The 26,983-nt window shown below is 39.9% G+C and overlaps 1 protein-coding gene across 3 annotated transcripts; it reads right to left on the bottom strand.

Annotated features, from left to right (window-relative positions):
- Positions 1-633: 633 nt before the first annotated feature.
- Positions 634-25,821, bottom strand: wipi2 (WD repeat domain, phosphoinositide interacting 2). Of its 3 annotated transcripts, none has more exons than XM_057861162.1 (12): positions 25,752-25,821; positions 17,828-17,910; positions 17,387-17,556; positions 17,224-17,320; positions 14,769-14,866; positions 14,429-14,521; positions 14,234-14,304; positions 14,058-14,171; positions 8,800-8,964; positions 7,773-7,880; positions 4,133-4,230; positions 634-3,750 (listed from the first exon to the last, which is right to left on the bottom strand). In XM_057861162.1, exons 1-12 carry the CDS (start codon positions 25,754-25,756, stop codon positions 3,638-3,640), a joined length of 1,215 nt encoding a protein of 404 aa, XP_057717145.1. In that variant the 5' UTR covers positions 25,757-25,821; the 3' UTR covers positions 634-3,637. The 3 variants fall into 3 exon arrangements, with proteins under 3 accessions (XP_057717145.1, XP_057717144.1, XP_057717143.1); XM_057861161.1 differs by lacking the exon at positions 25,752-25,821 and adding an exon at positions 25,031-25,304 and having other exon boundaries at positions 1,062-3,750; positions 14,064-14,171; XM_057861160.1 differs by lacking the exon at positions 25,752-25,821 and adding an exon at positions 25,031-25,304 and having other exon boundaries at positions 1,063-3,750.
- Positions 25,822-26,983: the final 1,162 nt, after the last annotated feature.

The raw sequence follows: 26,983 nt of genomic DNA, 5'->3' as shown, positions 1-26,983 counted from the left end.
GAGATGGTTTTGTAACCTTTCCCAGCTGTATACAAATCAACAATCCTCGATCGCAGGTCTTCAGACAGCTCTTCTGACCGAGCCATGATGCACATCAGACAATGCTTCTCATCAAGACAATTCTTACCAGGGGTATGTTTTATAGTGGACATACCACTGTATGTATTGGACTTTTATAGCCCCTTTCAGGACACTCAAAGATGCTTCACACTGCTTTATTCTTTCATTCGACACTAGATGGTGGTAAGCTACTGTTGTAGCAATTGCTGCCCTGAGGCAGTCTGACAGAAGCGAGGCAGCCAATTTGTGCCATTGGCCCTTCTGACCACCATCAAACACTCATTCTCACACAGGCAAGTAAAGTGAAGTATTTTGCCCAAGGATACAAAAACAATGGGCACAAGTAGGAGCTGGATTCAAACCCCTCATCCTTCAATTAATGGACGGCCGGCTCAACCACCTGCACTATATACAACCCATAGGTACCTTAAAATTAACTGGAAGTGACCAAAATCAACTCAAATTACTTAAACTGGAAGACTAGCTGTGAATGCTCATCTTTCAGCATTCGTTTATTTGGCACTCCCAGTCAAAATGAATTGGACGTCTATCAGCAGCAATAGCAGCCAATGAGTTGAAAAGGAAGTCAACCTAAAATGCTCCAATATTAATAGGAAATTACCAAAAATCTAAAAGAAGGGATCCATGGAAGAGCAAAGGATCCCCAAGTGGTTTCTCCATAAATTACATTTTCTAATTTTAAGGTAAAATACTTAATTTTTTCTATAGCACATGTCTTCACATGGGTTGATTCCCACAAGCTTGCTCAAATAGACAAACAGCCATTCACACTCACATTCATATTTTAGGAATGTGAGAGGTTGCTGTATTATCCGAGAGTATATTAAGATGACTATATTTCGTCTAGAATTGGATAAATATTTGCATTATTGTGTACTCAAATTGCATTATGATCTAAGGCCAAATGAGACCTTGCATATCCTGGAAAGTGAGTATTAATATCCTTGTAAAATTGGAAGGATTAGAAAAAAATGAAGCATATTAAGCTTCAAAATTGAAGCCACACATAAATAGGAAAACAAAAATGGTGGGAAAAACAAAATGTCTAATTTTGTGTTGTTAAAAATATTTTGTTGATGTGCTGTTATTTATGGATTACTATAGTTCCAGTAATTATCCTCAAAGATGTATAATGTATTCGGCTACAAAACCCTCAACTCACCTAACATGGTTTTTAAAACGACCTAGTTGCATCATTGGACACAAAAACATGAACGTGAGTAAGATCTCACAGTACATCACACATCAACATTATCTTTATTGTGGTTTCAAATGAATGTTTCACATTTTGTACAAAATCAATAGAAAAAGCCTGACACTACCAACCTCCTGGCTATCCTTTTGCTGAGTCGCTTAAGTCACCAATGGAAATAACTAGTGTTGCACCGAACCAATGTTGGTAGTCATACTAGTACAGCACTAAACTGACGTCATCGGTATCCTCGAGTTCTAAGAAATAACGATGACGTACAAAATGTACTTTTCAAGATCTAGTTTCCAATTGCTGGTCGCCCCACCCAAGATGGCCGCCAGCTATGCGTGCCGGCGTACAAAACGAGCACTTGCTGACCTTCTCAAAATGATGGAAGTCCAATCGTTCTTTCATTCGCTGCCAACCCTCCCACTTCAAATGGATTGGACGTCTAGAGTTGTCAATGGCAGACAATGAGTTAAGCAGTGTCTGACCAAGACATGATAGCAATTGCTTTACATTCAAGTGAGTAAGCAGTAATTTAGTATTAAAAGAAGAAAAAATTGTATATTTTTTTCAAATAAATGTGGTAATGATACACATCAGCATCAGCCGATACCACAGAGCTGAGTGTCGGAATCAGTATCGGGCGCCCCCACAAAAAATGGTATCGGTGCAACACTAGATAAAACATCCCTGACCTGTGGACCAATCAAATGAAGACACTTCCTAGGATCTATGGTCAGAAGCAGAGCAATTTACAGTTTCTAACCAGCCATGATGAGAACTGTACAGACATATTGTTGTTTCTCAGCTCTGCATATAAAATGGTCACCATCCATAAAATGTCTTCAGTATGTTGACACAGTACCATGGCAACATCATGCAGGCTAACACAGCATTTTATTGAAATGTAGCATTTAAAAAACAGCCTTATTACCAAAGTAGGAATTTGACTATTGATTGGAGGGAAGCAAGGACGGGCGGGTGCAACGAGCCTGTTTAAGAAGTGATTAAGAGTAATTGTAAGCTAATTACGCCACACGAACAAACACACACCTGTGCCAGCAAAAAAAAAGCATCAACTGTCACATGCAAGTTGGCGACACACATTGTGCACTCCTTGCCCAACAGTGTGTGTGTGCTCATATGAGAGAGAAGGGAGAGAAAAGAGAGTAGAGCACACCCTCAATTAAGATCTGACAAATGAAAATAGATTAAGCCAATGCAAAGATCTTAAACAGAAGAAAATATGATAGGAGGGCAAAGAGGCACTTACAATCTTGTTTTGTTTTTACAAGTGTTGCACAGATACCTTTGATGGGTCAAGATACCTTGCTCTGTGGTATCCCCCATCGCCGATACTGTACAGATACGTTTTTTTAAATTGAAAAAATATACATTTTTTTTCTTTCAATAACAAATTAGTAAATACTCTCTTGAATGTAGTCATTGCTATCATGGCTTAGTCAGACAGTCATTGGCTGTCTTTTATTGCTTTAGACGTCCCATCCATTTGAAGTGGGAGGGCTGGCAGCACTCCCCACTTCCATTAAAAATGGATTGGACGTCTACCAGTGATAAACCAATTGAACAATTTTAATTTTTTACCTTATTGGCTGCTATTGATACTACTAGACATCCAATCCATTTAAAGTGGGAGAATGGCAGGCTATTTCAAATATGGAATGGATGTCTACTAGTTATACTCATTGAACTTCACAGCAGGAGAAGGATTGGACGGCAAACAATTGGATGTCTGTCATCATCTTGTTAAGGCTGACAAACGCTCTATTTTTTTAGCGTGTGTTGCTGTCGGCAATCGTGGGTAGATTGACGAGCTGTTGGAAAACTAAATCTCAAAGAGTACATATTGCACAGCAACTATGCGATGTTTCCTAGTACTCCCCGATACCGATGACGTCATTTTAGTGCTGTATCGGTACCGATACTAGTATTGGCGCAACACTAGTTTTAACACAGGACTAGCATTTGCGTGTGTCTTGAGTAGAGCATAGCTACAGTTCTATTTTGATCAAAAGTCCAACACGCACGCTCACACTTTGGGGTTTCGTTCGAGCGGTTGGCACATGTACATGCAAAGCAGTCAGTTTGGCCCGCGCAGACGAAACTGAGGGGAAAAGGAGCACAAGAAGGAGGGAGGAAGATAAAATACGGAGGTGCATGTGAAGAGAGAAACGACAACAGATAACAACAAAGAGCACTCGGTGTGTTGTTTTTTTTTTTTTTTTTTTTTTTAAAAGACACCGTCCCTCTCTGATTCTGTCCCCACCCCCCTCATGTCACTTTTCAATAGCAGCGCCAGAGGAGCCCTCTGATTGGTGTGAGTGGCCATACGTTTGGTCAGTCAGTTTCCAGGATGAGTGGAGGTTGCTCGTTCTCATCCTCCAAACGCAAGCTGTTGAGGTCTTCTTCCAGGCCCGCCCCTCCCACAGCGCCCTGCTCGTCACAGTAACCTAAGATGGTGAAAGTTGACAGTAGGTTCAAAGATGAAGGAGCACACAAATATTCAACAAACTCATTTTATATTCAGTGTAAAAATGGGTAAGCACTAGAGGAGGGAACTCTGGGTACCTCTAAATACGATAAGAATTGTGATACAAGTTAAGAGAAAATCCCCTAAAAATAACAGCAAGTGATCGAAAATCGACAACTACAAACTGCAAAATCCCACGCAATTTCTCCAGAAATTGCATTTTGTAGTTTTCTTTTCTGGCATTTTCTAGTTTTGTTTGTCGTCACCATAACAGACTCAATGGTTCACAATACCTTTCAGTACCTTTCAAAGCAATGTCCCAAATGTACCTTGCTTTTAACCGTGAATATAGTGTGACATACCTTTAGTGACAGAAGCGCTGTAGGTCTGTGCCACAAGTGGACGATCATGTGACCCCTGTTCCAGGATCTCATTTGGCGGCTCTGCACTGCCATCTAACCTGAGGTCAACAGCAGAAGTTCTGTTAAAAATAGCTGGATTTACACTGCAGGTGTGAGTAACCGATTACTATTTAACGCCTATAACTGAATTCTTTAATTCCATGTTCATGTTTACGTCATTTGAAACACATCTACAGTGGGGAGAACAAGTATTTGATACACTGCCAATGGGTTTTCCCATTGGCAGTGTATCAAATACTTGTTATCCCCACTGTATACTGTCTGTTATTACATTGACAGTAGAGATTACATAACCTAAACTCAATTACTCATGTACCGTTGACAGGGTGGAGCCATTTGGCAAACCATTGAGTGGAGATAGCAATATCTTGAGATTGATTGGCAGTTCTAACATGGTTAATAGAATCCCATCAATGCAGCAAGTCAGCGGAAATTGGGCACCGTCTAATGGCCAAAATGTGCATTGCTGGAACTGGTCTATTTACAGTGATCCCTCACTACTTCGTGGTTCCAATTTCGCGGTTTCAGTATATCGCTGATTTTTTTTCAGTCAAAAAAAAACATATATACAGGCATAAAAAATTAAAATAATGGAGAAAATAGGGTATAAAATCTGCCCGTTCCCTAACAGAAGGCAAGGAGAGCCCGCCCGACTCATATTCCACCGCTCTGATTCACTGGCGAGCATCACTCGGGAATATCGCAAGCTGATTGGCCGAGATGTTTAACCTTGCTGCTATTGAAGGAAAATGACTCCAAAGCGTCCTCCGCCTGCTCAATCCTCTAGCGAACCCAAGAAGAAAAGAAAAATGATGACGATGCATTAGGGGTGGGCGATATGCCCTTAAATACGTATCACGATAAATGGAGCAGATTTACCTCGATAACGATAAATGACGATAAAGTCGCCCAAGCAGACTGTTGTATAATTTGAAAATCTGAATCAATGCATGAAATACAGATTAACAGTTTCTTGTTGATTTAGTTACCAGCATTCAATTTGATATATTTAACAACTGTACATGCAGTCTAGACATTAGGTTTATAAAAATGTATTGTAAACAATAAGAATTCAAGTATGAGCATTTATAACAGCGTGTATGGCTTGAACAATCTACATTGTCAAAATCAATATGCCTGTGCAAACATGTCATTGTAACACAAATGACTTGCAGCTTGAACAGTACACTTCAAAAAGACAATTTATTGTTAATGGCTGCTGTGACATAATTATTCAATACAAGTGTTTACTTTATGGTTTCAGCCCCCCCCCCCCCCCCCCAAGTGCATTTTTTAATAAATGCAGGCATACATGAACCCCCAAACAGACAGACAGATACACATTAAAGCTATATTGATCTTCTGCAAATGAAACACTTAAGATTTTATGATAGCAATAATGACACAGAATTAAGCACATACAGAAAAATAGCTGGGGCCATTTCTCAGTCATATTACAAGTTTCACCGTTGGATTGTGCTTAATGCTGAATGCTTTACCATCACAAAAGCTATCAGAGAAATCACACACAGTCAGATACAAAATAACGCGACATAGTAATTGCTAGATGCAGTCCGTGCACAATCCACTGATTAAGTTCAGCCGTTTTGACAAGGTTAGAGCCGCTATCCGACTCCATCACGTTCATTTCTAGCGTTAGCCGCTAGCGTTAGGCGCTAGCGTTAGCCTGTGGCCTGGCTACCAGTAGAAAGCAATGAAAGCACCATCTCCGGAAATCGTGAGAACAAGGGAGTACAGCGGGTGAAAGCCCGTCTGGATGCCACCAAGAGTCTATTAAATGTCGGGTGAAAGTTTGGCGAACCTCCCTTAAGCCACACTCCATCACGTTTTGCTTGTAGCATTAGCTGCTAGCGTTAGCTTGCCGGGCTTCTGTTTGATTGGCTTCCTGATGATCACGTGACTCCCTACGTGAGTACATTCACTGCTTTCTTAAAGGGGAATGAACATAGGCGAACAACACAGAGTCAAAGCGGGATGAAAAGACTATTTTCTTGTTTTATTAATTTACCGAATTTACCGACATGGTCAAAATTACGTCGGTCATCGTTAAGAATTTCGGTGACGGTAAATTTTCGGTTTACCGCCCAGCTCTACGGTGCATGAGAAAGTTCAATTACTGGACATGCTTAAAGTTGGCCACAGCTTTGTGTCTGTTGCACGCCATTACGGACTATACGAATCAACCGTTCGTTACATGAAAAAAGACAAGGCGAAAATCTAAAAGACCGCCTCAATGTCGTTTTCCAGGGACACTAAACGAGTCGTGACTCCTCGCAACAAGACGATTGTAAAAATGGAAAATGCACTAACAGTGTGGATATCGGACTGTCGGAAATAGAAGGTGAGTCTCGATACAAACATGATTCGGGCAAAAGCCAAAGCGCTGTATGATAGCCTCATTCCTGAAGGAGAGTTGAATGAAGGTAGCGGTGATGCCGTCTACAAAGAAGATGAACCACAGCCTAGTCCCAGTGCTTCCAGTGAAGAAAATTGTGGTTTTGTTGCCAGCAAGGGCTGGTTCGAAAAATTCACAAAGAGGTTTGGACTTTGCAGCGTTACGTTGCATGGGGAGGCCTCCTTGGCGGACCATGACGCAGCTGTTCGTTACGTTGAGGACCAATTTCCCAGATTAATTGAAGAGGGTGTCTATCTTCCGGAGCAGGTGTTTAACATGGACGAGACAAGCCTTTTTTTGAAAGAGGATGCCATCCAGGACGTTCCTTTTCAAGGAAGAAGTGAAAAGGCGAGGCTTTAAGGCCCACAAAGATCACGTGACTCTCATCATGTGTGGGAATGCTGCGGGATTCATGCTCAAGCCCGCCTTAATTTACAAGTCCCAGAATCCTTACGCTTTGAAGAACAAAAACAAACCCTTGCTGCCTGTCTAATCTTCTCAATAAATCATCTTTATCTTCATATCCATTGTTCTATCCATTGTTTTTTCTTCATTTATCAAGATCATCAGTGTGGTGAGTACATTTTATTCATCTTATGCATGTTATTGTATATTAATATTGCATTTACTTTTCAAACTAGTGTACTGTATACACAAAAAATATATAAAGAATGTAATCTACATAAAATAAAATTCTCCTGTATCCAAGCAGCTGAACAGGACAGGTTTAAAAAAAATCTATAAATAATTTTTCCCCCCCGCTACTTCGCGGTTTTTCACTTATCGCGGTGGGCTCTGGTCCCCATTAAATGTGAAAAACGAGGGATCATTATATGTATCATTTACATCATAAATATTACATTTGCAGTACTTAAAACCAACAATCACTGTAAAAATCACCGTATTGCGATAATGATGATACACAATAGAGAGTAAATAGTTTGTTACATGGAACGTCTTATATCGTTTGGGCGATTATGTATTGTACAGCACTAATTCATATCACTTTTAAATGTGACAATGTTTTGTTTAATAGGAAAATACAATAAATGAAGTAGTTTTTATGAAACCCATGTGAACATCAGAATCCCAATATGGTTTGAATTAGAAAAAGTAGGGCTATTGCTGCCCCAGTAAACAGTCCTTTCACTAGGTCTGTGTTACCTGTGCTGCTTCATGAGAGTACATTCCCCTCCTTCTTGAGGATCCAGGTTGTAGAGATACAAGTAGCCATCAGCCGCTGCAACCAACAACCTAGGAATTTTTTGAATCCTACAAAAAAAAAAAAAAAGAATAAATAAAACAATTAAAAAAGATGTTAGATTCAGAAATGCATGCATTTACATTACTGCATGCAATTACATTACTGTCTTAATGACAGAAAATGACATCTGTACAGAAAGCACTTTAGGCTAAAGGCTGATTTATACTTCTGCGTTCCGGTGACGGCGGAGCGATGGCGTAGACCCTACGCTGTCATTGCGCATTCAAAGTTCCTCCATCAAGGGAACGCGTTGCACTGTAATTCACTGCCATGCCACTAGAGGGGTGTGGCTTTGTCTTTGTACAGTTTTGTGGGACTTGTCGAATTCCTTTAGTTTTCCTCCAGAGATGGAATGTTTGTATTTCCACCTGCAGCTAATCAATACTGAACAACAAATGTTGTTTATACAAATGTTGAAACGTTTGCGATGCAGAGTATGTTTGCGAATGTTTGCAAACAGTGGTGTTGTTGTGCTGAACCGGTAACAATGTTCTGAGCGGACCAATCACAGTCCTTCGACATTAATGTCACACGCGTTCATGTGATGCGTAGTCAGGATTTTTTGGAGGTGCACGTCAGGCTACAGCGTAGGGTTGTAGATAGGGTCTGCGTTAACGGCGTAGGTCCGCCGTCATTGCTACGCAGAAGCATAAATCAGCCTTAATTTTGAGTGGTTACAGTAAGTCTGTAAGATTCCTATTGCACAATATATTCCCCAAGTTATTTTCTTATTCTTACAAATGTATATTTGTCACTTTTTACACTTTGATCCGGGATGGCAATGAAATATTAAATCACAACCCCACATTAAACAAAAAGGTTAAATGCATTACAAAGAAGGATAAAGTCATTAATTTCTTCTGGTGCTTAAGATTTTTTACTCTCTAGCCAGAATGAGGACAAAAAAAAGTACAGAGAGAAACCTACATTGCTAAAGCACAGATGTTCTTATGCCCACAGAAGGGCAGGCGAACGGTGGCGAAGGCTCGTCCTTGTGTGAACATTTCTGTGACCTGGGAGGGTAAATACGTGGTTGACGCCATCAGAACCTTGCCCAAGTATCCTCCCCATGTTGTAGGCTCTTCTGCTGGCCTACACATTGCGATAAACATTTGGAAATTCAGAGTGACGCCATCTATCCATTTTTATATACCGTGATTTCCTGCATGCTTACTATTCACATTTAACTCATTGGCTACCATTGCCATCAAGACACCCAATTCATTTAAACTGGGAGGACTGGCTGCGATTGCTCATCTTTTAGTGGCATTGACAGCAATCCATTTTGACTAGGGGTGTGTGTTAATTGAATATTGCCCAGTGCCCACACAAGAAACTCAATTTCAGCATACATTCTGTTGCACTTTTCAGCCTCAAAACTTAATCGAGAGAGTCATTTTAACAGTGCCTCTCCATTTCAGAGTCAAAACCTGACAACGTGTTGAAATCAATGCAGGAACTTAAGTAGAATTCCAGTGGATGAGTGAGACTAGTAATAAAAGAGTAGTCCTCATGAGTGATACACTAAGGCAATTATCTTAAAATCTAATGAAACTACAGTTGTGGTCAAAAGTTTACATACACTTGTGAAGAACATAATGTCATGGCTCTCTTGAGTTTCCAGTTATTTCTACAACTCTGATTTTTCTCTGATAGAGTGATTGGAACAGATGCTTCTTTGTCACAAAAAACATTCATGAAGTTTGGTTCTTTTATGACTTTATTATGGGTGAAAAGAAAAAAGTGATCAAATCTGCTGGGTCAAAAATATACATACAGCAGCGCTAATATTTGGCAACATGTCCCTTGGCCATTTTAACTTCAATTAGGCGCTTTTGGTAGCCATCCACAAGCTTCTGGCAAGCTTCTGGTTGAATCTTTGACCACTCCTCTTGACAGAATTGGTGCAGTTCAGTTAAATTTGATGGCTTTCTGACATGGACTTGTTTCTTCAGCATTGTCCACAAGTTCTCAATGGGGTTTAAGTCAGGACTTTGGGAAGGCCATTCGAAAACCTTAATTCTAGCCTGATTTAGCCATTCCATTACCACTTTTGATGTGTGTTTGGGGTCATTGTCCTGTTGGAACACCCAACTGCGCCCAAGACCCAATCTTCGGGCTGATGACGTTAGGTTATCTTGAAGAATTTGAAGGTAATCCTCCTTCTTCATTATCCCATTGACTCTCTGTAAAGCACCAGTTCCATTGGAAGCGAAATAGCCCCACAGCATAATACTACCACCACCGTGCTTGACGGTAGGCATGGTGTACTTGGGGTTAAAGGCCTCACCTTTTCTCCCCCAAACATATTGCTGGGCATTGTGGCCAAACAGCTCGATTTTTGTTTCGTCTGACCACAGAACTTTCCTCCAGAAGGTCTTATCTTTGTCCATGTGATCAGCAGCAAACTTCAGTCGAGCCTTAAGGTGCCGCTTTTGGAGCAAGGGCTTCCTTCTTGCACGGCAGCCTCTCAGTCCATGGAGATGCAAAACATGCTTGACTGTGGACACTGACACCTGTGTTCCAGCAGCTTCTAATTCTTGGCAGATCTGCTTTTTGGTTATTCTCGGTTGAATCTTCACCCTCCTGACCAATTTTCTCTCAGCAGCAGGTGATAGCTTGCGTTTTCTTCCTGATCGTGGCAGTGACAAAACAGTGCCATGCACTTTATACTTACAAACAATTGTTTGCACTGTTGCTCTTGGGACCTGCAGCTGCTTTGAAATGGCTCCAAGTGACTTTCCTGACTTGTTCAAGTCAATGATTGTTCAAGTCAATAATCACTCACAAGAAATTGCTAATTCGTGTTGCTGTATGTATATTTTTGACCCAGTAGATTTGATCACTTTTTCTGTTAACCCATAATAAAGTCATAAAAGAACCAAACTTCATGAATGTTTTTTGTGACAAATCACTCTATCGGAGAAAAATCTGAGTTGTAGAAATAACTGGAAACTCAAGAGAGCCATGACATTATGTTCTTCACAAGTGTATGTAAACTTTTGCCCACAATTGTACATAAATTTTTGCCCGCCACCAATTTATTAAAAATACAAAACTTTATCAATTTCCCAAAAGCTTTTATAGTTGTAAAGACTTACAAAATGTGTGGCTAAATTTGGCACCCAAACATGCAAGAGGAAAACAAAAGTTGAGAACTCATGTCACGATGGAACAAATAAAGCTTTATTAAAAGGAATTCTAGTTGAAGTAAATAAAATTAGCTTTGTTGAAAGCGACAAATAATATGGAAAATATGAGTAACATCGAAAGATTTGTTACTGTCTATATTTTATCTTAAGATATATACTGTATATACACATGTATGTACTAGAGGTCAGCAGATATATCGGGCCAATATATGGACTTTTTTCCAACATCAGCCATTGGCCGAATAACAACAACAACAACAACAACAACAACAAAACAAAGAAAAACAGGATTTTGATCAGGCACCTGTATGGGCAACTGTGGCTGTCGCTAAGTGACAGTACTATCCCAGAAAGACCCAATAGCAGCTTGAAGGCAGGCTGCTACAGGACGCTTCAAGCTTGCTTGTTTTGTACATATTGTAACTCGTAGCATTAGTCTTCGCATGGCGAGCATCCTCTTAAACTCTCACTTGTTTACATCTTGTCGTGACATCCCGGTGGGTTTAATTATTTTAAAATAATGTACTGTTCTTGCCGAGTGTGTATAATCATAAAAATAAGTGCTGCGTCCATTGGTTTGGTAGCAGTAGACAGAATTAATCCTTTAGGTCTCAGGTCATCATTGTAAATTTGAAGCTGTTAAAGCATTTTTTTTAAAATGTGCTTTTCATAATTTACATCAGGCATGAAAATTGGTCAGGGGTTAAAAAGGTGGGAAGGGTGTGGAGGAAATAAGTTCCGGTACTTTATACAACCCGACAAAATATTAAGCTCTGTCAACCCACACTGTGTTTCAGTGATCTGCGGGCCGACGATTCGATTCGATTACGATTCAGAGTGCTACGATTCGATTATTGAACGATGATCACGCTATTGACGATGATCACGATTATTGATTTGTTTTCACAGATTTCTGTACTAGTTCACATGTTTGTAGTGTTACCGCTGTACTTAATCCTGGTTTTACACGATCTGCATCTGGAATAACTTTTGTACACCACCAAACAACGCACAACTTGACATTGAAAGACATGTTAGCGAAGTCGCTAATTAGCATAGCGCTCGAGACTAACTAGTAACATCCTAAAAACAACAATAAAGGCTAAACAGTACAAGAAGATTCGTGTACTCACTTCTTGTAGACGCACACGGGACTGAGCAACACACCAGGGACATTTTCCAATTAACACGATTTGAACCTACAGCTCGACAAAAAGGCAAGAAGCAACTCTCGCTCTAAAAAATAACGAGCACAGAAGAAAAATAATCTAATAATCGATTTTTAGCACACCCTTACAAAGTTAATCACATGATAATAATAATAATAATTTAAAAATCTCCAACCCCCCCCCTAAAAAGTTATTCTCGGATCTACACAATTTACGTCAGTCACCCTTTTTGACTTCAAAATGGCGAGAAAAAGGTAAGAGATTTTCATGCCTGTTACATGCTTAATAAAAAACTATATTGGCCTCAAATATCTGCTTACAAAATCTGCTTTGGATATCGGCTGAATTTTTTTTTTATTATATTGTTATCGGCTTTTGAAAATCCCGTATCCGCCAACCTCTAGTTTATGCACACATATACAATACACATTAGTGCTGTCCGATATGACGATATACATCCTTGTGTTTAACCCTTTAACACCGAACGTGTCGGCAGCGACGCGTTTACGCATATCGTCTTTGAAGCGTCGTCACGCTGTAATTACGTCACCCACGTGCCGCTAGTTGGTCTCATTTGAAAGTGCGGAAGTTGATGTCGACACCAGTTTTTATTTGAAGTCAATCGACCAAGAAAAACGGGAGATAATGTCATTTGAATTTTATTGCACTCATAAATATGCATTAAAACGCTGCATGGACCATGTATCTATCTCCATATTTCCATCATTTCTTGTCGTTTTTCAAAACCGAGAGCAGCACAAAAGACTACATATCCCAAGAGCCGTTGTGATGTCAAGAAGGACGAACCGAATTTGATCATTTTTAATACATTTCCGAGTGAGGCGCCAACTAATGAAAGGGAGGCATGCGAGGCAAGCAACGGCCGGTTGGTTTGAGCGAGCGACTTTGAAACGTGCAGAATGAATCTAAAACGACATTTAGCATAACCTAATGCATTATTTCATTAACTCAAGGAAGAAGATGAGCCGTATTTGTCGTCGTTTTCTTTGGATGAGTCGCCGTCTCGGCGAGTAGACGTGACAGCAGCGCGCAAACGGCGAAAGAGTAGGCTATGTGACATTGTGTGTGACGCAGCTCCGTGACCTGTTCTAGAAGCTTTATGGAGTGCGCAAAAAAAAAAAAACTTTATTGGGTTGCATGCCTGAAAATTTTGAATTGAACTGAACTACTTGTCAATATTTTTTAAAATACTTTTTTTCAATGTTATATATATTTTTTCTTCATTATAATCTTTTCAATTTTATGTAGATGTGTGCTTTAGAAGCTTGATTGCATGTGGTGGTATACTTTTGATAAGGTGATGGGTACAAGACCTAACTTCACCAAGAGATATCCTCCAAACCCTTTGTGTGTTAGATGATATATATGATCTTTTTTACTATTTTGCACTGTATATAACCTGTTTTGACCATAGTATGTGTAAAGGCCAAAAACCCCTATGACCATACCTGCTGTTTGTGTTAAATTGTCAAACATAAAACTATTCAATATTATTTTTTTCTATTGAATGTTTATCCTAACAAGTTGAATAAATATTATTAGGCTTCAAAACGGTTGGTCGAGCATGTTTGGTTGTCAATGGAACATCAACGTTAAAGGGTTAACAACAGAAAGTGGAGGATTTCAAGTTGGCCCTTGCATCATTCGATTTTTCTGGAAGTTCCCAAAGTTTGGAAACCCCCGAGTTAAGTAATTCATATTGTTTCGCCTGTGTAACCGGAACATAACCATTCACTCACATTCAGACGGTCATAGAATGTGACCTGAATTCAGGTAATTAAATTACGCCATCAGAGACTTTTATCACAAAAGCAAAGAGCAGTATTCTGTCTGAAATACGTACACATACTTCTCCTTTTGTGTTTCTAGCTTGAAGATGTGAACCGTCTCCGTGTTGCTGGAGGCTGACAGGTACAAGCCCTCCATGCTGAAGGCCAACGAGCAGATGCTCACACATCTACGACAAGAAATGCACACAGATAAGCAAACACCACTTTTGTGCGGCACGAAATTAATCACCTCTTGACTCCTCGTCGAAACTCAAAGAGTTTTTGTCCTTCTGGGATGGAGAAGACCCGGATGACTGTTCCCTACGACAGTGATGTAAAAACATGATATACAGTGGAAGACAACAGCAACAGGCTACACGCGGAGAGTATTTACTCAAGTCTGCAATAAGAGAAAGAAAAAGAAAGGACTTTGTTACAGTCCTACCTTCTCTGAAGCTGTGGCCAATTTAGTCCCACTCGCATCAAATGCAAGCGCTGCTAATGGGCTGTCATGGGCTGGAATCATGTTTGCGGCTCGCTGAAAGACACGCGCACGTGTAGTAAAGGGTGCGTTACATCAGAGTAAAGAGTTTGTTCTACTGTAACTAATTGTGTCACTGTCCAGTGCTATTTTTCTCTTGTTTATTTGGTGTTAAGTGTTTAGCAACAACCAATGAAAAATTATCATGTACATCTCTATTTACTGCTAAAACTTCATTGAAAAGTCGTATTACTTAAGGGAGAGTGTGAGAGACGAAAGCAACTTTGTGTTTGTGTTCACATACCAGGTTTACTGTGTCAAAAACTTGAACTTCGCCTATCATGGAACTGCCAGGATATGCCAGGTAACAGTTGTCGTTACTTATGGACAGAGCACATAACCCTGGAGGAAGCACAAACACAACCAATTTAAATATCAAGTCATTCAGAGAAAGAGATCCAATTAAAAGCTGGGGGAAAAAAACTCAGATTAAATGAAGTAACCCAAGTTAAGTTACTAACTATTAAAGCTATGACTGCTAATATAAAGAGTGATTGCTATGATATTAAAAAAAAATATATATATATATGTTTGTAAAGCTTCTTCCTAAACAGGAAAAGGTGGACTAAAGGCACTCTTTTTTATATTTTGTGACATGAATGACACAATTAAACCTGCTTTAAGGCATACTACTATAGGCGTGCGAAATTTCCGATTCTTAGATTATTTGCGATTCGGCCGTGGAAGATTCGAGAACGATTCACAAACATCCAAATTCCGATTTTTGAATTATACCAGGTAAAGCGGAACTAAAACACAGTCAGAGCGGTCTTCGGGACGCAATGAGGAACGGACCGAGTGTAAATATTAATCGCAGTTTTATTATTTGCGATTCAGCTTGAGCTCAACGTGTAAGTGAATTTGACTGTAGTGCATTTATCTCAATAACAAAATACTCTGAATATGTACAAAAATCGGATTTTAAAAAGTCAAAAACAGATTTTATTATTGGTTTAAATAAGTTCCACTTACTATGTATTGGATGTGAGGGTGAATGTGGGAAAAACAAATGGGCATCGTTCTGCTTGTGGAGTGGAAGGGCACTCCATTGAGAGCAAACAGCACAAGTAGAAACTAATTTCCCGTTGAACTGGTTGACATTTATCCTATGTTAAATGGTAATCAATTGAGCTAACAATGGTAAAAACAATACCTTTCCCCATGAGGTAAACTGCCATCATCAGTAAAACTACCATATTGGCCCGAATATAAGACGACCCCCTCTTTTTCAAGACTCAAGTTTGAAAAAAGACTTTTTGAACACCAAATTAATTTTTATACAGAAAAGAATTACAGTACACCCAAAACAAATGATCATAACAATATATTTGAGAGAAAAAGCATGTTATTTTGCCTCATTCAAATCTTAATATCTGAACATTTAAATATGTAAACTAAAGTGCAATCACATTCATAAATGAATGGCTTCTGGTTTTTGAAATGTACATAAACCAATCTATTTTGATAAAACAACAAAATTGCAATAACTGCATTAACCATCAAAGTGAAGTCTAACTGTAATTGTAGTCTTGAAACAAATCTGAATAAGGAAGAACATTGCAATAAAATAATGCAAACTGGTAAAACTTCAGAGTAGCTGAGCTCTGTCATGACAGAACATCGCTTCAATGATATCTGGCGCCATCTAGCATCGTGAATGGGGAGAGTCGCCGAGATCTGTCATGACAGAACATCTAGCGTCGTGAATGGCTATAATGTCTAGACGACGAATATAAGACGACCCCCTCTTTTTTAGTGTTATTTCAATGCAAAAAAACACAGTCTTATATTCGGGCCAATACGGTAAGTACTATTGTCACTGGGTTGTCAAAAATCGAAGTAGCAGTATTAAAATGTTGCGTCCAGATAATATTTTCACCACCAGAGGTCACTATAAATTTGTTATCATACGTTAAATTTGATTTTGTGCCACTCTTCATAGTAAAAGAGGATATTTTTGCATTTTTCTTGTCAACTCATTGGCTGCCATTGACGGTGCTAGAAGTCCAATTCATTTAAAGTGGGAGGGTGAATGAATGAAAGTTCATTCGCTGCCACCCTCCCACTTCAAATGGATTGGACCCCTGCAACAGATTAAAGATGCACGATAATATCGGTTACCGATAATTATCGGCCGATAATGGCAATTAAGACGTCACACCGATAATAGATATTTTAAAAAATTCAACCGATAATGCAATCCAATAATTCTATACTTTATTTAGCCTTCAATTGTGTGCAACCGAGACAGTTTTGTCGAATTCTGGGCTGGCACCCAAACCCCTCCTAAAGGTATTTTTTGTGCAATTAAGTAATTAATTTGTAAGCATTATGAATCTTAATTAATATACAATGATTCGACGTTGGAATTTACTACTTGCTCACAAGTAGCGATAAACTGTATTTTTGCTCAGTAACATTTCGTCTTTTTTATAATTTAAATTTGTATATATGTATATCTTTTCAATAGAGTTATCGGCTTGACATTATCGGTTATCTGCTGGAAGGAGGAGGTGATTATTGGTTATCGGTATCGGTTGAAAAATGCATTATCGTGCATCACTACTACAGATAAACACATTTAAAGAGTTTATCATTTTAACAGCCGTTTAAATTAGATTTAAATTAGCCAGATAGATCATGGGTCTATCATGGTCAATGCCACTGAAAGAGTGAAAAAAAAATAAGTTCAGACAAACCTGAAGGGTTGGGTGGAGTTTCTCTGATTGTATGCAGCACTTTCATGTCTCGAATATTGTGAATGTAAAGCGACTCCTCCAGACACACAATCAGCCTCTGTAGAGGAAACCACACCGAAAAAGACACGATACGAACAGATCCTTTCTTTGACTAATTTTTTACCTGTCTGTTAAGCTTAACAGCCAGTATCGTGTTGGAGTACGAGTAGTTGCAGATTTCAGTTCCCTTCTTGAAGTGACAGACTTTAAGCTTCCTGGGGGCCTTCAGGCTGACGATGGCCACCAAACTGCTGGAGAACAGCCGCTCCACGATACACACATCTTCCGTGTCCGCTGCACGCACACATACACACACCATTAGCTTTTATGAGTCACTTGAGCAGTTGGGTCAGAGTTACATGCTATTTCGTTACAGGACTTTGGAGGATGTGTAATGACTGGGAAGCCAGATAAGAAGGGAAGTGACAGCTAAAATAAATCTAAGTGATCCTATAATTGGAGAACAAGCAGTTATGGACATAGACACACATACTGTATATTTATACAAGTTACATTGGAATGGCATTGCATGTTCTCAGACCATAAGATGATATACAATACTCACTACATTCATATAACTGCTCCAATTTTTCCACAGTGGAAAGAGAGAAAAACTTGTATCCTGATTTGGTGCCAACAGCCAAAGACCTTTTAAATCAACACAAATACAAACATAAGACAACAGACAGAAAGATCACATTTTATCCACATTGAAGAACTCAACTCACTTTCAATTTAATTATTCTTTTTAGACTATTTTATTTATTTCATGTTCATTATATGTCATTTGGCCCCAGAGTGGTGTTTGGAGGAGTAACGGTGCTAAAAAGTTCAGCAAAGCTTCAGAGACGACAGAATGGGACAATATATATATATTTTTTTTAATCAACCTTCGTGCACTGTCCTGCTCCTCTCTCTCATGTCAGCTGTAGAGACTAAATTCGGCACCTCATGGATGTCAAGTCCCAATGTGAACACAATTTTATTTTTTAAAAGCTCTGCTGTAAAAAGTCTTTCAGATAGTGTCGCACTGATAGCGATACTCGTATCGGTACCAATATGGCACTAAAATTACGTCAGCGGTATTGGGGAACACTAAATTATACTTCTGCGTTGCGGTGACGGCATAGCGACTACAGCGTCAATGAGCATTCGATAGTTTTGCGGCAAGGGTACGCGTTGCTCTGTAATTCACCGCCAAGCCACATGAAGAGGGTGCTGTTGTGTTTGTACGGTTTTGGGGGACTCTTGTCAACTTCCTCCAGTTTTCTTCTGGTTACACAACAATGCCAACGGGGATGGAACGCTTGAATGTGGATCTTCAGCTCATTAACAATGACCTATAAATGTTGATTATACAAATGTTGAGGCGCAGGTGACGCAGAAAACGGTTGCGGAGGTGGTTGTTAGCACAAGAATGTTTGTAAATGGCGGTAATTTCGCGCTGAACCGGAAACAAGTCTGCGCCAACCAATCACAATCCATTTGCACCACGTTACCACGCGTTGGCGCGACGCGTAGTCAGTATTTTGTGGAGCTGCACATCGGGCTACGGCGGAGGGTCATAAATCAGGTCTGCCTTGACAACGTAGGTCTGCCGCAGAAGCATAATGGCCGCCGTAACCTTTCGTGCACTTCAAGCGGTATGGACTGTGATTGGTCCACTCAGACTGTTGTTTCCGGTTCAGCACTAAATCACCGCCATTTTCAAACATTGTTTTGCTACACGCAAAAATGGACCAAGCCGACGGGATTATCATCAAAGAGCAAATTTCATCAAGACATTATAAAGATTGCCAAATGGCAAGGTCAGCGATTGCATAAAAAATAGAAGAACCAACGAGACAAGTATGTGTGTGTTCAGAGGCGAATGGCCACCCGAAGCGGTGGCCCAGTCGGCCAAAAACTGCCAGCTTTTTAACACTTTGTCGTATTTTTGGTTGGTGCACTTCATTATTTATTGTGTACATAGGTTTGCTGTGAGTCTGTGACTTTATATGTCACACTTCAAGTACATGATGAATAACGCAAAGGTTTGGTGTCAAAAGAGTTGTTTTGATGTTTAATTTTCAACAAGAGAGTTGACACACTTGATACCAACATCATCACTGATTGAGAGTGCCTCGGTGCTTTCATGATAACGTGTTTACCATCGAGGCTTCCAACGGAGTTTGGGAAGTAAGACACGGCAAAGAAATCAGAAAAAACACTGGACAACGTAGCTTGCTGGCTTCTACCGCAACAGTCTTCTGCGTCGCCTGCACCTCAACATTTGTATTGTAATAGCCCCAGATGGGGGAAGAAGGAGAGGATTTGATGATGGCTTTCCCCACTTTATTGTGGCAACAATAAAATAAACAAAAAATTAGCTGGTTGCTGCAACATGCGACCACAAACGTTCGCTTTCTCCCGTTCTTTCCACTCACTTCCCGCTATGTCACCGCTCCCCAGTCTGATCACCTCCTAAAGAACCCACGGCATAGTTACAGACAATTCAGTATGATCAACATTTGCTGTCCAATGTTGATGAGCTGAAGATCCACATTCAAGCGTTCCATCTCAGTTGACGCGTTGCTGTGTAAACGGATGAAAACTACAGGAAGTCGACAAGAGACCCCCAAACCGTACAAACACAACGCCACACCCATCTAGTGGCTTGGCGGTGAATAACAGAGCAACAAGTTCCCTTGCCGCAGAACTATCGAATGCTCATTGACGCCGCAGTTGCCACGCCGTCAACGCAATGCAGAAGCATAACTCAGCCTTTACAAAATAACAAGCCAATGCTGTGCAATATGTATTTTTCGAGATCTCGCTTCCAGCGGTTGGACACCCTACCTAAGATTGCTGCCAGTTATAGTTACGTACCAAATAGTAATTTTTCCTGTGGACAGATGAGATAAATTACGCTGCCGTGAAGTCTCGTCAGTTCAGCTCGAGTCCCCGACAGATCTTCCCCAAAGTTGATTCTGCTCAATGCTCACTCCCCATCACTTTCTGCAGTTTGCGTCTCAACTCTCAACGCCTTCCCACCCAGGTCCCAAATTCCTTAAAGTGATCCTCTACCTTAAATACATGTAGGCTCTAAAAAAACACAATTGTTCTCTTTTACTAAAATATGTTGTTAGAAACACATAAAATGTTGAATAAATGGCAATATTTTCTCATATTTAGTAGGCCTGAACGATATATCGTTTAAACATCGCCATCGCGATGTGCACATGTGCAATAGTCCCATCGCAAGGACGTGCGATAGTTTTTTAATTTCATTTTTTTTAATCCACAAACGTTTGTTTTGAGGAAGGAGAGGGGAAAAAAGCGCACAGTTTCTCTTTCTCTCCAGCAAGTCATCGGCTCCTCCCCCTCCCCCTGCAACAGCGGAGTGGAGGGAGGAGGGGCCGAACAGCAGAGCGGAGGGAGGAGGGCCCGTTCTCAAAGTGAAAGCAAGCAATCAACACGTTGGAGGAGCAAGGAAGACTGTATCCAAAAGGAGTTTTGGAAGTATTTTGGCAAGAACAAGACTATAAGGGACAAAAAACAGCCCTGTCGACAGTGCCTCGCCATGGTTGCCTCAACAAGAAGTAATCTGTCAAACATGTGGGACCATTTAAAACGCAGGTATCTATGCATTCCTGCTACGAGCTCCCCATCAGAGGCTTTTTAGCACAGGTGGGAACATTGTTAAATGCCAACGTTCTTGTCTCAAGCCTGCTATAGTGGATAAACTAATAGTCTTGGCCAAAAACCTATGAGACCCAGTTGAGAATTGCTGAGCAAGGAAGGTGGACGATATGCAGACAAATACATAACACAGCTGAAGGAATGTCTTTTCTTTTTATTCATGTGACAGCTATCAGGAAGGCAGGAAATTTGGGAGTTAAAATGGTTCTGTTATTCATCACAGTTATTTGCAGTTATTCAGTTCAATTATTTACAAGTTCAATTGAGTTTGTTTCTTTTATATTTAAATTTATTGTAAACCGTATTTTTCAAATAACTATATATAGTACAGCTGCACATAAAGTTTTGATACTTAATATTTTTGTTGAAATATTTTTACAACTTTGTTGCCGTTTTGCAGTTTTATATTGTTATATTTTGTGTAAACAACTCAGGGGACTAATGCACTTGCACTTTTATTAGTCAGATTTAATATTTAAGTTCAAATATGTTGACAACTTTGTTGTTTAACTGAGGTTTTTATGTATTGTTATAGTTTGTGAACTCTTTTGTCATATTTAATATTTTTGTTCAAATATGTTGACAACTTTGTTGTTTTACTGAGGTTTTTATTTATTGTTATAGTTTGTGAACTCTTTTATTTGTCATATTTAATATTTTTGTTCAAATATGTTGACAACTTTGTTGTTATTTTACAGAAGTTTTTATTTATTGTTATATTTTGTCAAAAACTTAGGGGACTAATGCACCTGCTCTTTTATTTATCATTTAATGTATTTGCTGCTGTTGAAGTGTAAAATATTGTATTCAATAAATGATCTATTTTGTGCAGACATGACTTCCTGGATACCTTCATACAGAAATCTTCATCATTCACAAATTAAACGGTATTATATGAATACACTGTGGTCACGGTGTGTTATGTAAAGTATTTCCAAACAGCTATTCAAGTCATTTAGTGAAAATTTCTTTAAAAAAGATAGATCTTTTTTTTTTTTTAATATCGCAATATAATATCGCAATATATTGCAAACCTAAAAAAAATCGCAACAATAGTTTTTTCCAATATCGTTCAGGCCTAATATTTAGTACATATTTTGACCGACAGTTGGCACCATGTTTTGCGGGCTCGCAGTGATGATGTAAATGGGATGTTTCCAAATGTGTAGCGTGTACAACAATTGCGTATTGTTGCCTAAACTCGCTTAGTAAAATGCCACGATGTGCTGCTTTTGGATGCAATTTCCAGTCAAATGGTAACAAGTTGAGTGATGTGAGTGGTCAAGGTGGAATTATTATTTTTTTGTGAATACATGTGCATAAGTGGGAGCTTCTCCCCTTTTTGGTCCCTGTATGCTCGTATCCTACCTACCACGCGTTACAACTGGCGCCTGAACATTTTTCCTGGATCCTCAGTCAAGTAAGGGATCCGTCTAATTTCTGGATCCGACGGTCCCACCGCGGCTGCAATATTGGTTTCGGATCTGTCTAGTTTCTGGATTCGTCGGTCCCACAGCAGCTTTTGGGATCAGTCTATTTTGTTGATTCGACTGCCTGATCGCGGTTGCAACATTGCCATGAGATTGGTCTAATTCCTGGATCTTCGAGTGAGTGAAAAAACGCGGATTTGGATTACTGTTGCTATCTTTTCTGCTGACTATTCTTCGTGGGAGTTTTCCCCAAATCATACCATATAATTAAAGCACTATGGCACGCTACAGTGACGACAGTGACTCTGACATGGACCTTACTTTTATGTTGGACTTCGTCTGGGAACGCGTGTGTACGTACCGCTGAGCTCCCGAGTGACGAGTGGTCAAGGTGAAAATATAATTTATTTGTGTGAATAAATGTGCATAAGTGGAAGCTTCTCCCCTTTTTGGTACTTTTATGCATGTATCCTACCTACCACGCGTTACAATAGAAGTGTGCAAAATTACCGATTCTTAGATTATTCGCGATTCGGCCGAGGAAGATTCGAGAACGATTCACAAACATCCAAATTCCGATTATTGAAATATACCAAGTAAAGCGGAAGTACAACACACTCAGCGCGCCGCGCGGTCTTCGGGACGCAATGAGGAAGAACGGCGCGAGAGTAGCTAAACATCATGCTTCTCATTACCCGGCCCCTCGGGTAATGCCAATGCTCAACTCACGGCTCTAGCTCAACTCATGCCACGAGATAAAAAAACACAACAACATACCTGACTGCTGCCGAAAAGCTGCTACAAAGTACATCCACATAATGTTACGGTACATGTCATTTATATAGGACTTGATGCAATATAGATTGGGAAGCGTTAGAAGCACATCTTCAAAAAGCTAGATGCAGACGTAGCAAACGGCCGCCATCTTAAAGCAGTACACTTCTCTGCAAGGCTGTTGTAGCGAACCTTCCAAGCAAACCTAATTAACTTTTTATCTAAAATACTCCTAAATCGGTTAAATATTGACTTGAATCTATCTTTAAAATAGTTTTAAACTTTCACATGTCGAAAGTAGACAAAAGGGAAATTATGGAATAACGGGAGCAATTTTAACAACTTTAACCGTTGATTCACAACATTAAATTAATTGAATGTAGTTTAAAGCTGCTGATACAGAATGGGGACTGGAGTTTTTTATTTACTGTTATTTTTGTATATTTGTTTATTGCTATATGTTAACTTGATACTGAAATAGTAGTTTGGTTTAGCCTGAGAGTATTTTTGAACAATTTTGGAACTAATGTACAAAACATAAAAAAAAATAAAATAAAAATTAATTTAAAAAAAAAAAAAAAAGAGGGGGGTGCATCAATAATCGTTTTACAATAGAATCGGAGCCTCTGAATCGTAATCGAATCGTTAGGTGCCCAAAGATTCCCAGCTCTACGTTACAATGTACAAGACATGGATTACACTCGATTCCAGGATTTGTTCCCGTTAAACTGTTGGCTTGAACTGTATGAAAAGCATACGACAGCTCTGGACACTAACAATCTACATAATTATACTGGGATAAGTTTGAAAACGCAATATTTTACCTTGAAGATCAGCCAACAAAATCCAGAGTTCTCAACAGCATACACTCTCTGCTCCGTTATCATTGAGACGCACTTGCAGCGAGTACATCACCAGTTTTGCCCAATTCTTCTCTTACAACGGACTGTATTTCCTGTTCTCATTTTGCCTTTGCTGCTCGTCTTGTGAACGACCGACAGTGCTGTCCTGCTCTTCACTTTTCCGACTAGTTCAAATTGGAAGGGCAGAACCGTCGACATGTTGGGGTAGCTAAGAGTGACACGCTGGAAGTTCGGCCCGGTGACATCACGCACTGCGACGTAACAAGAATGGCGACCTATCACTTAAAATAATTTTACAAATTTTATTAAAACGAAAACATTAAGAGGGGTGTTAATATCAAATTATTATAACTCATACTAATATTTATCTTTTAAGAATTACTTGTCTTAAAGATCGAGGATCACTTTAAGAACGAATCGGTGCAGAAGGTGATTCGTTCGGTGTCGTTCCTCCAAAAGATTCGTTCTTTTTGAACGAATCGTTCGCAACCGACACAACACTTGTCGGAATTGTACATGACAATCTGTTCTTAATAGCCTAACCTGATGGAAAAAATGTCAAGTAAATAAAAATTACATTTCAACCGACGAAATTGTCAAACAACATGATTATACAAAATCATAGTATGTGGAAAACAATTACGTGAAACAGCTGGCGAAAGAATCATTGAATAAATACACGTGGAACACTCAACGTTTTGACTTAGATACATGTTGCTAAAGTTAGCGTGACAGCACAACACCGCGTTAGCCTAGCCTAACGACCAATATAAAGCGAGCTTCAGCTTTGGAATCAAATAACGGGGGAAAATCGTGTATTTACTTTGACATTCAAAGAAAAGAAAGCCAGGCGAGGCGGCGTTTGGCAGTGTCAGGCCTTTAAATGAGCCTGAAAGCTCACACAATGCAAGATAACGCTAGCGAGATAAGTAGCACGGCCCGCCGGAGCACTGAACGTTCCCCGGAGCCTGCCTATGTTCTTCCCCGCCCTGCCCTGCATTCGGCACGGCCTTGGCTTACGTGTTGTCCTGGTTAAAGTTGGCGAAGAGGAGCTGGCTTCCGCCCGCGTCCCCGCTTAGGCTGGCCAAGTTCATGAGCCCGGCACCATCGACGTATAAATGACTGGGGGGATTGAAGCAGCTGGCCTGGTAATGGTAGTGTTTGGGGCAAAAACTTGAGGTTTAGCTTTAGGGAACCATTGCCTTGGCCAGAGTAGCACTAGCAATGCTAAAAGGATTGTTGTTGTTTTTCATTGAGGAATTGCTGCTTCACGCTTCTGCGCATGCGCGGAAGCAAAAGCATGGGGCTGCCTTAAAGAAACCGAAGCACCTTTATTTGTCCTTATCAGTCCTAAACATAAACAACAAGAATTGTTAGATTACTGTTGCTGGCAGAGTGTCCGTTTAAACTGATTAAAAAACATTATGACAGAAAATAACAGCTCGAGTGTGTAAACATATGGGTACAAAGTACAGACACAAGACCACTAAGTGTAAAGATTTCATTCTACAGCGTCGTCTGCCGTCAACATATGGTATTACAGTTATGTGCACCATAACTACAGTTGTGTTAAAAATTATTCAACCCCCACAGGGATTAGTGTTTTCGCAAGTTTGACATTCATTTTTTAAAAAATCTTGTTTATAATCACATCAAATAATGGCATGTCAAATAGACAAATACAACTGAAATAACTAAATATTTTAGGGAATATTCCAATTAATGGCCTTTCTGTCGTTACCTCATTGCCAAAATTATTCAACTGCCCCAAGTCCACCACTCTTCAGAACAAAGGTTTCCATTAGGTGTTGTCAAACAGCTGATGAAAACATCTGTAGATGTGAATGGAACCCTAATGAGCGGCAATTAAGCAGATTTAAAAGGACTGTGACACATGGCTCTTCTTGGCAGTTAATGACATCTTTACAACGTGGTGAAGTCAAAGGAATGGTCAAAAAGTTCAGAGAGGAGGTCATTTCACTTCATAAGCAAGGATATGGATATAAAAAGATAACAAAAGGATTCAAAAAATTCAAGAGACACAATTCGGAGCATATTCCGCAAGTTTAAAGCTAAAGGCACAGTGGAAACGCTACCTGGGTCTGGTAGATAGAGGTTACTGTGTGCAACTGCTGAGTGATACCTGAAGGGAAAGTTGGAGAAAAATCCCTGGGTGACGGCTTAGGAACTACGAGTGGACATGTCATAGGAAGGTATTCCGATTTCATCCAAGACAATAAGACGCACTCTGCGAAATGATGGCTTCCATGCAAGAACTCCCAGGCGCACCCCCTGCTGACTCCAAAGCACAAGAAGTATGCCAAAAACCATGTGGACAAACCACAAAGGTTTTGGGATACTATTCTCTGGAGCGATGAGACCAAACTGGAACTTTTTGGGCCAATGGATCAACGACTGGTGTGGAGGTGAAAGAAAAATGCCTATAAAAAAAAGAACACCCTATCTACTGTGAAGCACGGTGGGGGGGTTAGTCATGTTCTGGGTTTGTTTTGGGAATCCTCAGTGTGCATGTGCAAGGCATTATGAATTCAGTTTAATACCAGGAGATCTTGGATGCAAATGTCATGCAGTCATTGGCAAACCTGAGGCTTGGGTGAGGTTGGACCTTCCAACAGGACAATGATCCTAAGCATACCTCAACATCTACCATATCTTGGTTGCAAAAGAAGTGCTGGAAGATTCTGGAGTGGCCATTGCAATCACCAGACTTAAATCCCATTGAAAACCTCTGGTGGTACTTGAAGAAGGCAGTTGCAGCACGCAAGCCCAAAAATGTTAATGAACTGGAGGCCTTTGCCCGTGAGGAATGGGCAAAGATACCTGTGGATCACTGCAAGAAACTTGTGTCAAGCTATGCTTCACGTCTAAAGGATGTTATTGTCTCAAAAGATGTTGTACTAAGTACTAAAGTTATAAATACCTAAGGGGTTAAATAATTTTGTCAATTAAGTA

The sequence above is a fragment of the Corythoichthys intestinalis genome, chromosome 16 (genome assembly GCF_030265065.1).
Source record: "Corythoichthys intestinalis isolate RoL2023-P3 chromosome 16, ASM3026506v1, whole genome shotgun sequence".
Taxonomy (NCBI): Eukaryota; Metazoa; Chordata; class Actinopteri; order Syngnathiformes; family Syngnathidae; genus Corythoichthys; species Corythoichthys intestinalis.
The sequence above is the reverse complement of the archived record's forward strand: the minus strand, read 5'-3'. Positions and strand labels throughout refer to the sequence as shown.

Excerpts from the sequence above, each read along its gene's own strand:
- wipi2 (XM_057861160.1), bottom strand. The coding sequence starts at position 25,104 with ATGAACTTGGCCAGCCTAAGCGGGGACGCGGGCGGAAGCCAGCTCCTC. Across the intron at positions 17,321-17,386 it reads CTGTTAAGCTTAACAGACAG|AGGCTGATTGTGTGTCTGGA; the intron begins GTAAAAAATTAG and ends TTTCCTCTACAG. Across the intron at positions 7,881-8,799 it reads AACATCTGTGCTTTAGCAAT|GATTCAAAAAATTCCTAGGT; the intron begins GTAGGTTTCTCT and ends TTTTTTTTGTAG.